General features: G+C 42.2%; 1 protein-coding gene across 1 annotated transcript in view; it reads right to left on the bottom strand.

The window, feature by feature from the left end:
• The window catches only part of cacna1bb (calcium channel, voltage-dependent, N type, alpha 1B subunit, b), a 148519-nt gene that overhangs the window by 127489 nt on the left and 8120 nt on the right, over positions 1-12910 (bottom strand). Inside the window, exons 4-5 of the mRNA XM_070850327.1 lie at positions 12385-12490; positions 9533-9672 (exon numbers count right to left, since the gene is read on the bottom strand). Of these exons, the coding sequence (XP_070706428.1) occupies positions 9533-9672; positions 12385-12490 (246 nt within the window). The remainder of the gene's footprint in view (positions 1-9532; positions 9673-12384; positions 12491-12910) is intronic.

The following is a 12910-nucleotide window of genomic DNA, read 5'->3' on the forward strand; positions in this document are numbered from 1 at the left end:
ACATTACAATAGCTTTGATAATCAGTTAATTGTTTACAGTATTTCATTAATTGAGGCCCTATATTAATGACACAAGCACAAAGCGGTTGGTCTTGGGCACACTGACTGTGCCTATCTGCTCTACTGGTTCATGTAGGTGCAGCGGCAGTGCAAAGTGCAAAAGGGTTGGATGAAGTGGAATATAAATAAGACGGTGTGATGACTAACAAATACACGCTCAGCCAGTCACATCACGGGTCTCATTGCTCACAGGTGCCCATAAGGACAACAGTTCAGTATAATTTCCTAAACAAGCCGGTTCTTCATTTGTTGGACGGTACGGAGCAGCAACACACAGAAATACAATTCTGCAGCCACAGAGATAATTGGTTAATTCGGACAATGCTGATAGGCAAACAGACGTGGTTCTGAGATGTGTATTCTCAGTGCAAAGTCTAAGAAACATTTTCCTCAAAAAGTGCCGACTATTTGCTTTCCCCCCACCACTGCACAGTGCGCTGAGCACCATATGAGTGGAGTGCTGCTTGCACTGGTCATTGCGCTACCACAAAAATAGGTCCTAAGAGTCTAGCGCTGCCATGACTCTGTGAGGTGGTACTTAAACACGGCGATGTTTTAAGGTAAATGATCATTTCAGCATGATAACATGCCCACAAACAGTACTTACATAAGGATATTCAACAGGCACTGTACAACGATTACCATGTTCACTGTCATGGTTTGACAGGGTCATGGTGTCATGGACTACTTTCCCTATGGCCATGACACTAGCATGGCTAAACACACAAAAGATCACCCATTTCATCTAAAATGTGGTCATTTATTACTTTATTCTATTTTATATCATTTTAAGTTGAATATCTTCGGATTTTGGAATAAACAAAGCAAGCAAAGTGAGGACGTCACCTTCAGAACTTGTGAACTGGTGTCACTGGAAACTAAAGGGCATTTTATAAGACACTTGAAAAAATTCAAAGATTATAGAAATAAATTAATTGAAAACAATCAGTTTGTCATTCATTTTCATTTCATTTGTCATACTGTGTGTGTCACTGCGGGGTAAAAGACATGAATGTCACTCTGTTTTCTGGCTTTCCTACACAATGCAGTTGGACTACCTGTGAAATTACAGATGTTTGCCAGGAAACAACACGCTGTCTGTAATTAGCTCTGGACTGAATCATGTGTGAAGAGGGGAAACCTGCCAGTCTGCCACATCAGCTGTGGTGTAGTGCACTTCCTCTGCCTACAGGAAATGACAAGCATCACTTTCAGCCACGCTTGACTGGACCCTTGGCAGCCGAGCCAACGGAGACGCAAAGTTGTGTGCTTCCGTGTGTGTGTTTGTGTGCATGAGGAAGAGCGAGTGAGCGATTACTCACATTTCGTTGTGTGGGTTTTCATGTGTCTAGACACATGAGTGCGTGTGTGTACTTCAAATACACGTGTGTGTGTGTGCACATCAATTAGTCCAAAAAAGATCTGTGATTAATGTGTGCTATAGTGTGTCTTTGTGTGGCTGCCAGCTTCCCACTTGGCCAAATGAGGTCTATATTATGAGACATGCATTCCGACCAGGGACTGTGACACTACTGGGGTACGTGTGATGCAAAATCTGACCGTCTTGCCAAGAACCTGCCAAATGCTCTGTATGTCGTCATGATAATCTGTTGAGCCGCTGCACGTGAAGCCATCTAGATAGCAGCCATTTAGGTCAGACTTAAATATGCATGATGGCAGAGGGACAGATGCGAGCTGGATTTGTTACATTTACAGTGTTATACCGAGTCACCTTGGCTCACTGTATTTCTGTTCTCATAAATATTCATGAACTAGGGCTTGCCTGGTGGTTGGCATGAGCGGTGATTAGTCAATTTGTCAAGTCAGTTGTCATGTCCAAACATGCTAATGCTAATGCGACAAGTGTCACATCCACATCGCGAGGTAGGTTAGAACTGACAATAAGCCTCGCCGCCCTGGTGGGGTCGTGGTGGCGAACATTAAACGCAACGCTCATACCCAGCTGGTCCTCTGTTCATTGATGTCATTTGAGATCTTTCTCTCCCATCATTCCCTCTTATCGCTTTCACCTCACTACAGCAGGTTATGCTATTAAGGCATAAGAATGGGTATTTTTGAAAGACTGACAATAAACTATTTATTTTTTTGGCTACTTTTCCAACGTGGCGGTTGGAGCAGAGTAGGCGACCAATGAGACAAACACAATTTGAGGAGTTTGATATCTATGACTGGCAACTAATAAACTTCAAAACTATATACATATAAACCTGCACTTTAAATGTGTATTCCTGACCACATCCCTGTGTGAGCGTAAGCAGGAGAGAAGAGAAGAAGCTGACTGGGTTGCCACCCGCCGCTCCGGGATCTTGTGAGGCTGCCGACAGACAGAGCAGAGCTGGTATCAGTCTGCCATGATGTGCGCAACATGGCACTCAGCTGGCCTAACAGAGCACACAGTGTTCACATTCACTCAGCGAAGGGATCGCTAACTGCCCAGAAGACGTCAAGCAGAACAGCCTGTACCAAGAACACAGCCACCACACACATGTATACCTCACAGCTGCCAGGTCACTGACCACATTGGTCGGTACAGCAGATATTGAAGAAAGGATCGATATCATCAGTGAGAAGGAAGCTCCGTGATCAAACAGAAAAACCCCCTGAGAAAACAACTCTCTGAATTAAAACTGACTTAAATGGAAGGGAGGAGTCTGTTAATTGATCATGTCGGTGCATCTCTATACATCTTACTGAGAGGATCATTTAACTCTTCAATATTACTAAAAGAAAATACTAGCCGTACAAATCTAGGCACACAGGTGAATAATCATTGTTTGCCCATCCTTCGTCATGACTACACAGCCAAAACAAACACAACCCTCCTGCTCCAAATTTCACCTCAGCTGATGATAATAGTGAGGGAAAAAGTAGGAGTGGCTGCGTCCCCACATCTCAGAAATCAACCTGATAATACAAATATTATTATCACCAATATGAATGATGGCCAAAACTGCAAAACATATGCAAAGTAATAACCCAGAATGATCATTTATTATTTTTGTATAGTCACTCTTATTAGCAAAAATCATGCATGTACAAAGCATGTAGTGATTTAGCTCAAATCAGTGACAAATAACTGCTGTGTATAGTTAGTGATATAACACAAGTTTGTTTTAGTCGGAGATCCGTTTGTTTACTAGACTGACTGAACACGGCAGTGTGCTTTTAATGTTCCACAGTGTGGGCGCCCTTCACAGACGCTGATGAAAAGACTGTAAAATGCAATATCTGTGACGTGGTATTTATAAAAGAATCACTTTCTTGCGGATAATATTTCTCCACTGTAAATGGCGTGTGCAAACATCACAGAGCGTTAAAGCAAGAGTCTGCAGCCTTACTAGTGGCTTAATGAAGTGGCACTTTTTCTTAATATTTCCATGGTACTGCGGTGCTTTGGGCTTAATGCTAGCGCCAGCATCCTAACAATGACAATACCAACATGTCAAGATGTTAAGCAGGTATGATGTTTATCATGAAAACGATACAATTCCTCCCGTACATCCTGCCTGTACAAAATGTTGTGGCAATCCAGTTCAGTCTGGACCCGCGTGGCAGACATGGGTAGAATAAATCCAGATACAGACTTAACACGGGATTTGAAAGCTTGGATAAAAGAATTCAATCCAGAAGTCACATATGATAAAAATGCTCTTCAACCCCCCAATCGTGATCTGAGCCCTCAGGTGCAGTGATGTAAAGCAGAATAGAACAAGACAGACAGACAGACAGAGACAGATAGATCACCTGTACCTTCAGCAGGGCCTCGACTGTCAGACCTACATTCTGGCAGACGTTCAAAGCCAACATGTATTCATGCTGCCGGGTGAGCGCCAAAGCTAAAATGGCCCAACCTTCTGTATTCTCTGCAACTATACTTTGAAGCCACCTATTGTGTTAGCCCCGTTGCCTGAGAGGCACATGAAAGGAAATGACAACTTTGAAGTTGACACAAGCCCCGACTCTCGCCCCGACCACTTACAGACCCGTGAATCAAACATACAGATAAATAAATAAAAACAACTGCCCTGGCTTTTGTTTCCCCCGAGGTGACAGTGGGATTATTGTTCTCAGTGACTTCACTCGGGAGCCTCAGATTGCCGTTGCCATAGAGTTCACACAGGCAGTAAAAGGCCATTTGAGGCTTTGGTCAATAACAGCAATGACTGGCTATCAAAGGCCAAGAGGCTGGGGGGGGTTAAATGGAGAAGCACTGAGATGTTACTGACAAACATTAACAGCAAAACACAGATGTACTGTATATACTGTATAGTGTACAAATCAAATCTCTAGCAATTTATATATAAATATATATATATATATATATATATATATATATATATATATATAGATAGATATAGAGATATAGATATAGATATATAGAGATAGAGATATCTATCTCTATATATATACAGTATATATATATATATAGATATAGATATATATACTGTGTATATATATATAGATATAGATATATCTATATATATATAGATATAGAGATATAGATATATATATCTTGAGATAACACTTGTTATGAATTGGCGCTATATAAATAAAGACTGACTGATTGATTGATTGATTGATTGAATCACATCAGTTTGTGTTGAGCTCAGTGTTAATGCAGGCTGTTTCCAAAAGACTTCTGCAATTATCTAGATGCCTTTGGCTTGGAGATTCTTCAAATGTTCACTCATAATTACTATATTTAAGCAGGAAAATGCCTTTGCTCCAGATAGAATCTCTCACTTGACTGCAAGCAATAGCAAAGGAAGACAACTTTAGGTCCGTCACGCTTTTCAGTGAAAACAATAATAGAGTTAATAGTAGAGAATAATAATAGAGTAGAGAGAGAATAAAGATGAGCATATTGAATGAGTTTTGAATGGATCCAGTGGTCGTGCATATAGACAAGCGTATATTCATTCATTATGGACACAAATAAGCTTCATATACATTACATCTGCTGCATTTCCCTTTCTTCTGCTCTTAAGGACAGTGCAGATAAACACTGGTACATATTAGATAAAAATCTATCAGACAAACTGATGTTCATATTTTGGGGAGATTCTCTCTCTAATTACTTTGCTTTCTTTGTGTTTTCATATAATTGGGGGTCAGACACTTCCCATAACTCAACATGCGAGTGTCTTTTGTTAGACTCTGCTGCCTGCCTTTCTAGTTAAAAATCCCACCTTTTTCCTACTGCACACCCTCAGACTGTAAACACAAGCTTTCTGTAGTCTCCACGCTCAGGTACCCAGGTGGTGTCACTTGAGTGAATTTCCTCAGACTTCTCAAACCTCCTCCAGAGCCGCAGAAGCGATTAAAAACTGCCAATCAGAACTGATTACTCTCCATGGTCACGGCACAAAGTATTGCACTTCACTTTTTTTTGGTTTTTTGAATGATGGCTACAGTTCAAAAATGCAAGAAACCACTTTGCTACAACTCTGTGGCTTTAAATTGATGTTACTTTCACTGATTCACCCAGTTGCTTCTATAAAAGAAATAAAAACTAGCTGGTTACAGGCTGTAGAACAAATGGGCTGTTACTGAGTTTGGCCTCTGAAATTAGAACAACTGTTTGTGTCATTTAATCCCTTTCTTCTTGGATTTTTTAATATTTTTTTTTTTCAGCCACTGAGTCATGATTCCTCCGTTTCTGTGAGCATGATGCTTCATACTGGCAAATGTTATGAACACTCCAGAGAAGAAAATGGTTTTCTGAGTAGAGCAAGCCTCTCACCATTTCTCCTCATGTCACGGATGCCGTCGTGCTCAGCGTGTGACTGGCCATGTCTGGCTTCTCATCAGAGCTCAGTGTTCCTGGGCTGGCTGGCTCAGTGTTCTATTGATTAGGCCTTAGGCAACCTGGGCAGATTTATTCTCTTATTAGGGGCTCCTAATGCCTGATCAGGACAGATTAAAGGTCTGCCACTGCCTGCAGCTACACTATGATTTAGATCCTTTCATTAGACCTAGATGGCTGTATCGATATAATTATCCTATGAACTAACCACTGGAATTATACAAAAAGCAGTGAACTAATTGGGATTCTTTGCACTTTGGATGAAGGGTAAAGTACGTTATAGACTTATATAATATGATTGATAGAGGAGAGCTCAATGTTTTAATTTCAAACAAAGCTGGATTATTTATTCCCCCTGCATAGCAAAGCCACAATTGCATCTTCTCAGAGCATACCCTAAATTAGATCTAGATCCAGTAAGATCAATAATAACCCTCACCAGTGCACATTGACTGATTACAAAGCACTTTTAATGTATGCTTTTTAATCAATCATTCATGTATTAATCCATAATCCAGTAGTAGTAGTCTTAATGTTCATCTGTGTGTTTCTCACTTACTTATTCTCTTGCTTATCAAAATATCTTTAAAGTTATCGTTTTATCATTTATACTATAAATATCTCTGATTCATGATTACTGCTTCTTTTCTACAGCCTGCTCATTCCCACTGTGGACTACGCAAGACAAAGCAGAAACTGATTTTAACACCCAGGTGTGAAGGAAAGTCTGTTTAATCCTCTTAACTTCACTTAGGGAGGCTGAACGTCTGAGGACATGCTTAAATGTCTTTTCCATCTTTCATCATTTGTCATCAGGACAGTTTCTCTAAGGATCAGATTATTGCTCATACTGCGATCCAGTGAGCCAAACCACATCCAGAGGTGATCTGATTGATTGTGGTCTGGGCACCTTTGCTGCCCCCCCCCACCCCCGCAGGAGCATGTCAAGCACAAAGCAAACAGAGCATCACACACACACACACACACACACACACACACACACACACACACACACACACACACACACACACACACACACCTCCATCATGCCGAGGCACATTATCTACTGTGGTTGCTTGGCAACCAAACAGAGACACACACATACACAACATAATGGTTAATTTGTATCCAGCTGTGTCAGCAATGGGTAGTCAAAACTGAAGAGCTATCTCCGGATTTAGTTTTAGAAGACAAGAAAACTCTGAAATAAAAAGCTGATTTAAGACACATGACACCCTGTAAACAGTAAAATATTGACATATTCCTTCATATTGATTATGTGCTTTGATAACGTCATGTTCTGACATATTTAAGTAACTTGAATCAGAATCTGTGTTTTTATAACCTGAATACGCCTCGTCTTTATGCCTTATCAGGCACCAAGAATGTACAGCAAAATGCTAACTGCAGCTGCAGTTTTGTGATTGATGCACAAGATATATCGCATGGTACCGAGGATGGCTGGAGTCTTTCTACAAGAAGACAGTGGAATTCAAGTGTTACGCTCCAAGCAACAGGCCTCTGTGTTATCTCAGCCTTAAATTTAAAGAACGCGTCCTTTCATCTTACAACACACATTAATTCTTCCACTGTGTAGGTACTGCACGGGAACATTACATCCAACCACGGCTCCAAAACCAGTTTTACCGCCGAGAGGAAGAAAAAGGTACACTTCAGCTGGAGAAGAAATGTTTTAATTCTGTACACCAGCTTTCTGGGGTTTGGCTTAAAATGCATTTAGTTGTATTTCACATTCTAATGTTTATTTCCAAAGAAACCCAAAGAAAATGTGGAAATCTCTCCCCATCTCCCCTCTCTTCATTTTGATATGTCGGTTTTTCTCATCTCCTCAAACACGCGTGGTCACTGCCTCTCTGCAAACTTTGTTCTGTTCCGCATTCAATATCCACTATGATTCATTTATTTATCGACTTTCTGAAATAGCCAATATTTACAGCACAAACCCAAACTGGACTTCATACAGCACCACAGCAGTATGAGATCTCTCCACTCCTGAATTTAACAAGGTAAAAGGTAACAGTGTATTTCTAACTAGTATGACTGTTTTCCAGGCACTCAAGAGTGACACAGGGATTAATTGACTACTTTTACATTGTTATAGTGCTTCAGTTTGCTGATCAACAATGATCAGTACTGAAGGAGCTTTCCAAGCTTCGGTAAAGTACCTTCTGAAGTAGCGGGTCTTGTGGAAGCCCCTCTTCGTACTTTTATCCTGCACTCAGAGGTGTGAACAGACTCTAAGGAGCAAGGGTGGAATTTATAAAAAGGACTGCTTCCTCTGTGCACACTGTGGGAGCAAATATAATATAGTAATATAATAATTTGTGCCTTTCTGGTGGGATAATAGATCATCGTCAACCACAATAGATCTGTCTGCTTGTATGTTTTGCTATAATCCACCACACAGAGGTTATGCTGATGATAATGAGTACCAGCTTTAAGCAGCTCCATGGGACTAGAAGACACAAAGAATCTGCAGTTTGCATGAACAACAAAAGAAAGACATGAAAGCTCTTGAAAAGCTCACCAAGCACATCCAAGCAAAGAAGCAACACCTTCCCAGACAAAACTTCAGTTCTCTGATGATAAGAAACACAGGCCATTGCTTGTCCCTACAGCCTCAGAGTGAGGAAGTTTTCAACAGTACTACTACACGTACCGATACCGTTTATGGATCTGATACTTTAACGGTTCTTTGTTATTTTTTTTAAGCGGAAAAATGAAACAAATTAAAAGCAAAATGACCACCACTTTGTTTTCTCACATGTGCAGTATAGAAATGAACACTTGGTCATATCTGCAACAACACAAACTATTCAAAAGTTTTGAGTGTTTGGTTCTCTCCACCATTGTCACTAAGAACAGGGTCTGTGTGTGCATGTGGGCACACACACGCGAGCTCTTTGCACATACAGAACCAGTAAGATTGGAACTTATCAATAATGCCATCTTTGATCATTCAGCCCTAGGTTCAGTTTCATGCCAGGTTTCAGTCCCTTTCCCAGAGTCTGACAGCTTCCCTGCCAGGCATCCACTTTTGCCTGAGCCGCTTTAATAGCTGTTCAAAAAAAAGGAAGAAAGAAAAAAAATACGGCTTTTAACTATAAAAGAATCTGTCATAGAACTCTGTGGTTCACTTCGCTAATATATACTTCATCAAATACAAAACACGTATTCACTGTACTTTCCATTTGCCGTGCAGATGCTCAGGTGCTAAGGCTGTTGAGTGGGTCTGTGCAATATGGTGTGGTTGTTGAGACAACAGTGTTTCTGAATTTCTTAAATCACAAAACTAAATTGGTAATGCCCATCATGTGTGTCTTGTACTGTGTGACCAAAAAGGCCACAAAGTATGTGAATAGGTGTCCATTTTCTGTAATCCAGCAACAGTTTTAAAATGAAGGACAGAAAGTGAAAGTCCAAAGCAACAAACATTTCACATCTTTTACAGGCTTTTGCTACTTGTTGAATAACCTCTGGATACTTGTGGGCCGATGCTCTAACTGGAAGAAGGTGCTTCCACTTCACTCTCTCAGGGCGCTCACAGATAGACACAAAAGAAACCACTCTCTCGCTTATGGCTTGCATCTCCAGCTGACACCCCGCGGGGGGGGGGGGACTCACCCTGTGAGGACGACCACGAAGTCCATTACATTCCAGCCGTTGCGGAGGTAGGAGCCTTTGTGAAATGCAAAGCCCAGGGCGATGATCTTAATGGCAGCCTCGAAACAGAATATTCCAATAAAGTAGGGCTCTGTGTCGTCCTACAGAAAGACAGAGAGAATCAGAGGGGAGGATGAGAGTGACAGAGGAAGATCCTTTTGTTAGAGGTAAGAGAGTGGTTAATGAAGCGTTCAGTGAAAGAAAGGGGGGGCAAGTAAGAGAGAGAAAGAAAGATGGCTCCTTTCACTTCTTGCACCAGAAGTGCAGGGAGTGGAGCGCTCTTCTTTGGGTGAAAAGTGAGTAAATACAGTGAAAACAAATATTCACACACACAGCATGATCTTAAAGACACAGATAAAACAGTGGAGCTTCAGGCCTGCTCATTAACTGCATGAAAAGGGGACAACTACTGAGCGCTCCTCTCAGGTTGGGGTTTAGGTTCATTGTACCCTAATGTAACCCCGGTAATGTTGATGCAAGTGGACTGGGACTATTAATGATGCAGAGGGGCTCTCAGACTGACCATTGGGGTAACCACGCCAACAAGAGGGCTACTTGCATCAACGAGAAGGACGCTTGAGCCAGCCATGGCACACTTGGAATAGCCAGTCAGGCATTTGGGTAAAAAAGGGGTACCTGGGATGACCAGTGGGGCATTTGGGGCAACCACAAAGGTCCTTTCTCATGTGACTTAAAGGGCAAATTGAAGCATGGAAGAGGAAGGGGCAAACAGAAGGGCATGTGGGGGTCTTTTGGGCCAACCAGAGGGGCATGGGAACTGAGCAGAAAGCTACTTATGCACCAGAGGAATTTGGGCCGCCTGCTTTGTAATTTGGACCTTGGGGGACTCTTGGTCCAACTGTAGAGGCAAAAACGGCAGTAGCAGTTGGGCCAGCTAGAAAAGCATACTGACAATAACAAAACAAATAAAGGGGTCTTTGGTATTTAGGGCCAACATTTTGACCCACCACTAAGGCACCAGGACCATTCAACTGCCCCTCTGGTGTGACATAATGGCTCAGTGTGACAAATCAAAAGCACAACATTATTGCAATAGGACAAAAACATTCCTGATCAAAATGGCGCTTTGGCACTCAGAGGATATGCACAACACACACTGAGTAGACGTGACTGATTTGGACACTTGGCATTATCCTCTAAAAGTGGCAAACAACCGACAGTGTGCCACAGTTGGATCATTTGCACTATGTGGCTAGGTTAACCCTGGGCCTTGCTTTAACTAAGCCAGCTGAATGAGGCGCGTATGACACGACACTTTTCCTTTGCCTCCATTAATATCTACGGGAGCCTGGGGCAATGTGCAGCCTATGAGCAAAGGATATCTCACGCCTACACTAACCTCTACCCTCCTCGATTTTCTCTCTCACTCCCGGCATACTACAACCTGACAGATAGTGTCCCCAACCCCCAGCAGTGCCCAGCCTCCAACATAAATAATCATGTAAAAGCAGTGTGACAGGCCTGAGCACTATAAGAAATGTGACCTTTTCTATAGCACTGGCTGACTACAGTGAGCATCCACTGATAATAGATAGGTTGGACGAGAGCTGCTGTTTCAAGCGTGACGGCTGTGGCGGTAAAAAAAAAAGAAAAAAAACGACAGTTTGTTGTTGTTGTTCAGATGCAGCTTAGCCATTCCTGGCCAACAAGAGAGGCCGTAAGAGCCTGCAACATCTCAACGACGACAGCCATTAAATGTGACGTATAGTATATTCATTTTGTATGACGTAAAATGACAAGACAAAACAATCTTATGTAATGATCGGGCCAAAGGGCTGCCTGGATGAATGTCTGTACTGGTAGCGTGTTAACATCTATTATACATCCATGTAAAATACCCCTGAATTATAAATACACTTGCAGATGACGGCTGGGGAAATCCCAAAGGATCATGGCGCTAAAGACCTACAATGGATTTGAAATACTCTTACTGAATAGCTTCTATCATCGCCTCCACTTACAGCACGCCTCCTACTCTGTTGACAGAGCTTCATAAATAATAGCTGATCTCTTGTTCTAATTAAAAGGCTTCTTGTTGTATTACATCCTCAAGGTGGAGGAGGCTGGGAGAGGATGCTCGTTCTCTCCTTTGTGTAAGCACACTAATCATTTTCTCAGGTGCTGAATGCTACCTTTTTGCTTTCCTGGATGCAACATCGTCACTGCTGAATTTGCATCACAGCTGTAGAGATAATTCGAAACAAGAGCAGGTGGTTTAATATGAGAGGAATTCGTTGACTTTTTCACATCAAGCTGTTGCTGTATGCAGTGCTCTCTGGCTCCCTATTTTAAGACAAACTGCCATGGGCTACAGCACCCTCAAGAACACGAATAGCAAAGTGCTGAACCATGAAGCTACGAGCTACTCTGTTTTGTTTTTGTCCCTGGCACACAGGGCAGGATATGTCACTCGACCTCCCCGCGCAGCAGTCTCTCTGGTTTCTCCCCGGGTCTGGTTAGCTGTGTGATGTGACTGTCAGAGTTCAAATGTTGGTTTAAACCGAGCGCATATGTGAGCAGCTGTGGAAACGGGGAGCCGGAGCAGGGGATCAAAGCTGTCTCACTGAGGGGCTCGGCTGACTTACAAGATAAAAAAAAAAAAAAAAAACGGAAACGGAAGAAAAAAGAAAACAGGGACAAACACACAGGACCCTGGTGTTGCTGACAAGGGTTAGGAAATCAAAGTTGGGGTGGCAGCCTTGATGACTCTCTATACCTATAAGTATTTGCTGTTGAAAAGCTGTGCGTCTGAAGGAAGTGACCTCCAAAGTCGGGCACGCTGAAGCACTTACCAGGCGTTCTGACATTGGCGTCTTGTCGCTGGCGGGTAGATGCTGCTCCAGGGCCAAAACGATGCAGTTGGCGATAATTGTAGCCAAGATCATGTACTCGAATGGAGTGTGAGAGTTAAGGAGCAGCTGAAAGTGAAGTTGCATTCATTTCATTTCACAGAGGAGACATGAAGTGTATTTGCTTATGGGATGTTTAAAAGGCCCACTTTTCAGTCAGGATAAATTACTTTACCAAGAGTACAACCAGTAATCAATCATGGTCGGTAACCTATTTCAGTAGAGAAATAGAGTAGAGAAAAGCTAATCATCCTGCACGCTGCAGTATGAAACATGTCATTACACTTAAATTTGGATGCATTCTGCCCACTAAAGCATAAAGCTTTCATCATGTTCTGGTTGAGGGCTTTCTAGAAAGAAAGCATCCTATACATGCGCTCATGATCCTTCCAGATGGGTGACCATTTCCAACCATTTTCAATGGTTGGTTCATTCCGCAATCCATTTTCACTGGGTCACTGCCCGCAGG

Source organism: Pempheris klunzingeri, chromosome 19 (genome assembly GCF_042242105.1).
Source record: "Pempheris klunzingeri isolate RE-2024b chromosome 19, fPemKlu1.hap1, whole genome shotgun sequence".
Taxonomy (NCBI): Eukaryota; Metazoa; Chordata; class Actinopteri; order Acropomatiformes; family Pempheridae; genus Pempheris; species Pempheris klunzingeri.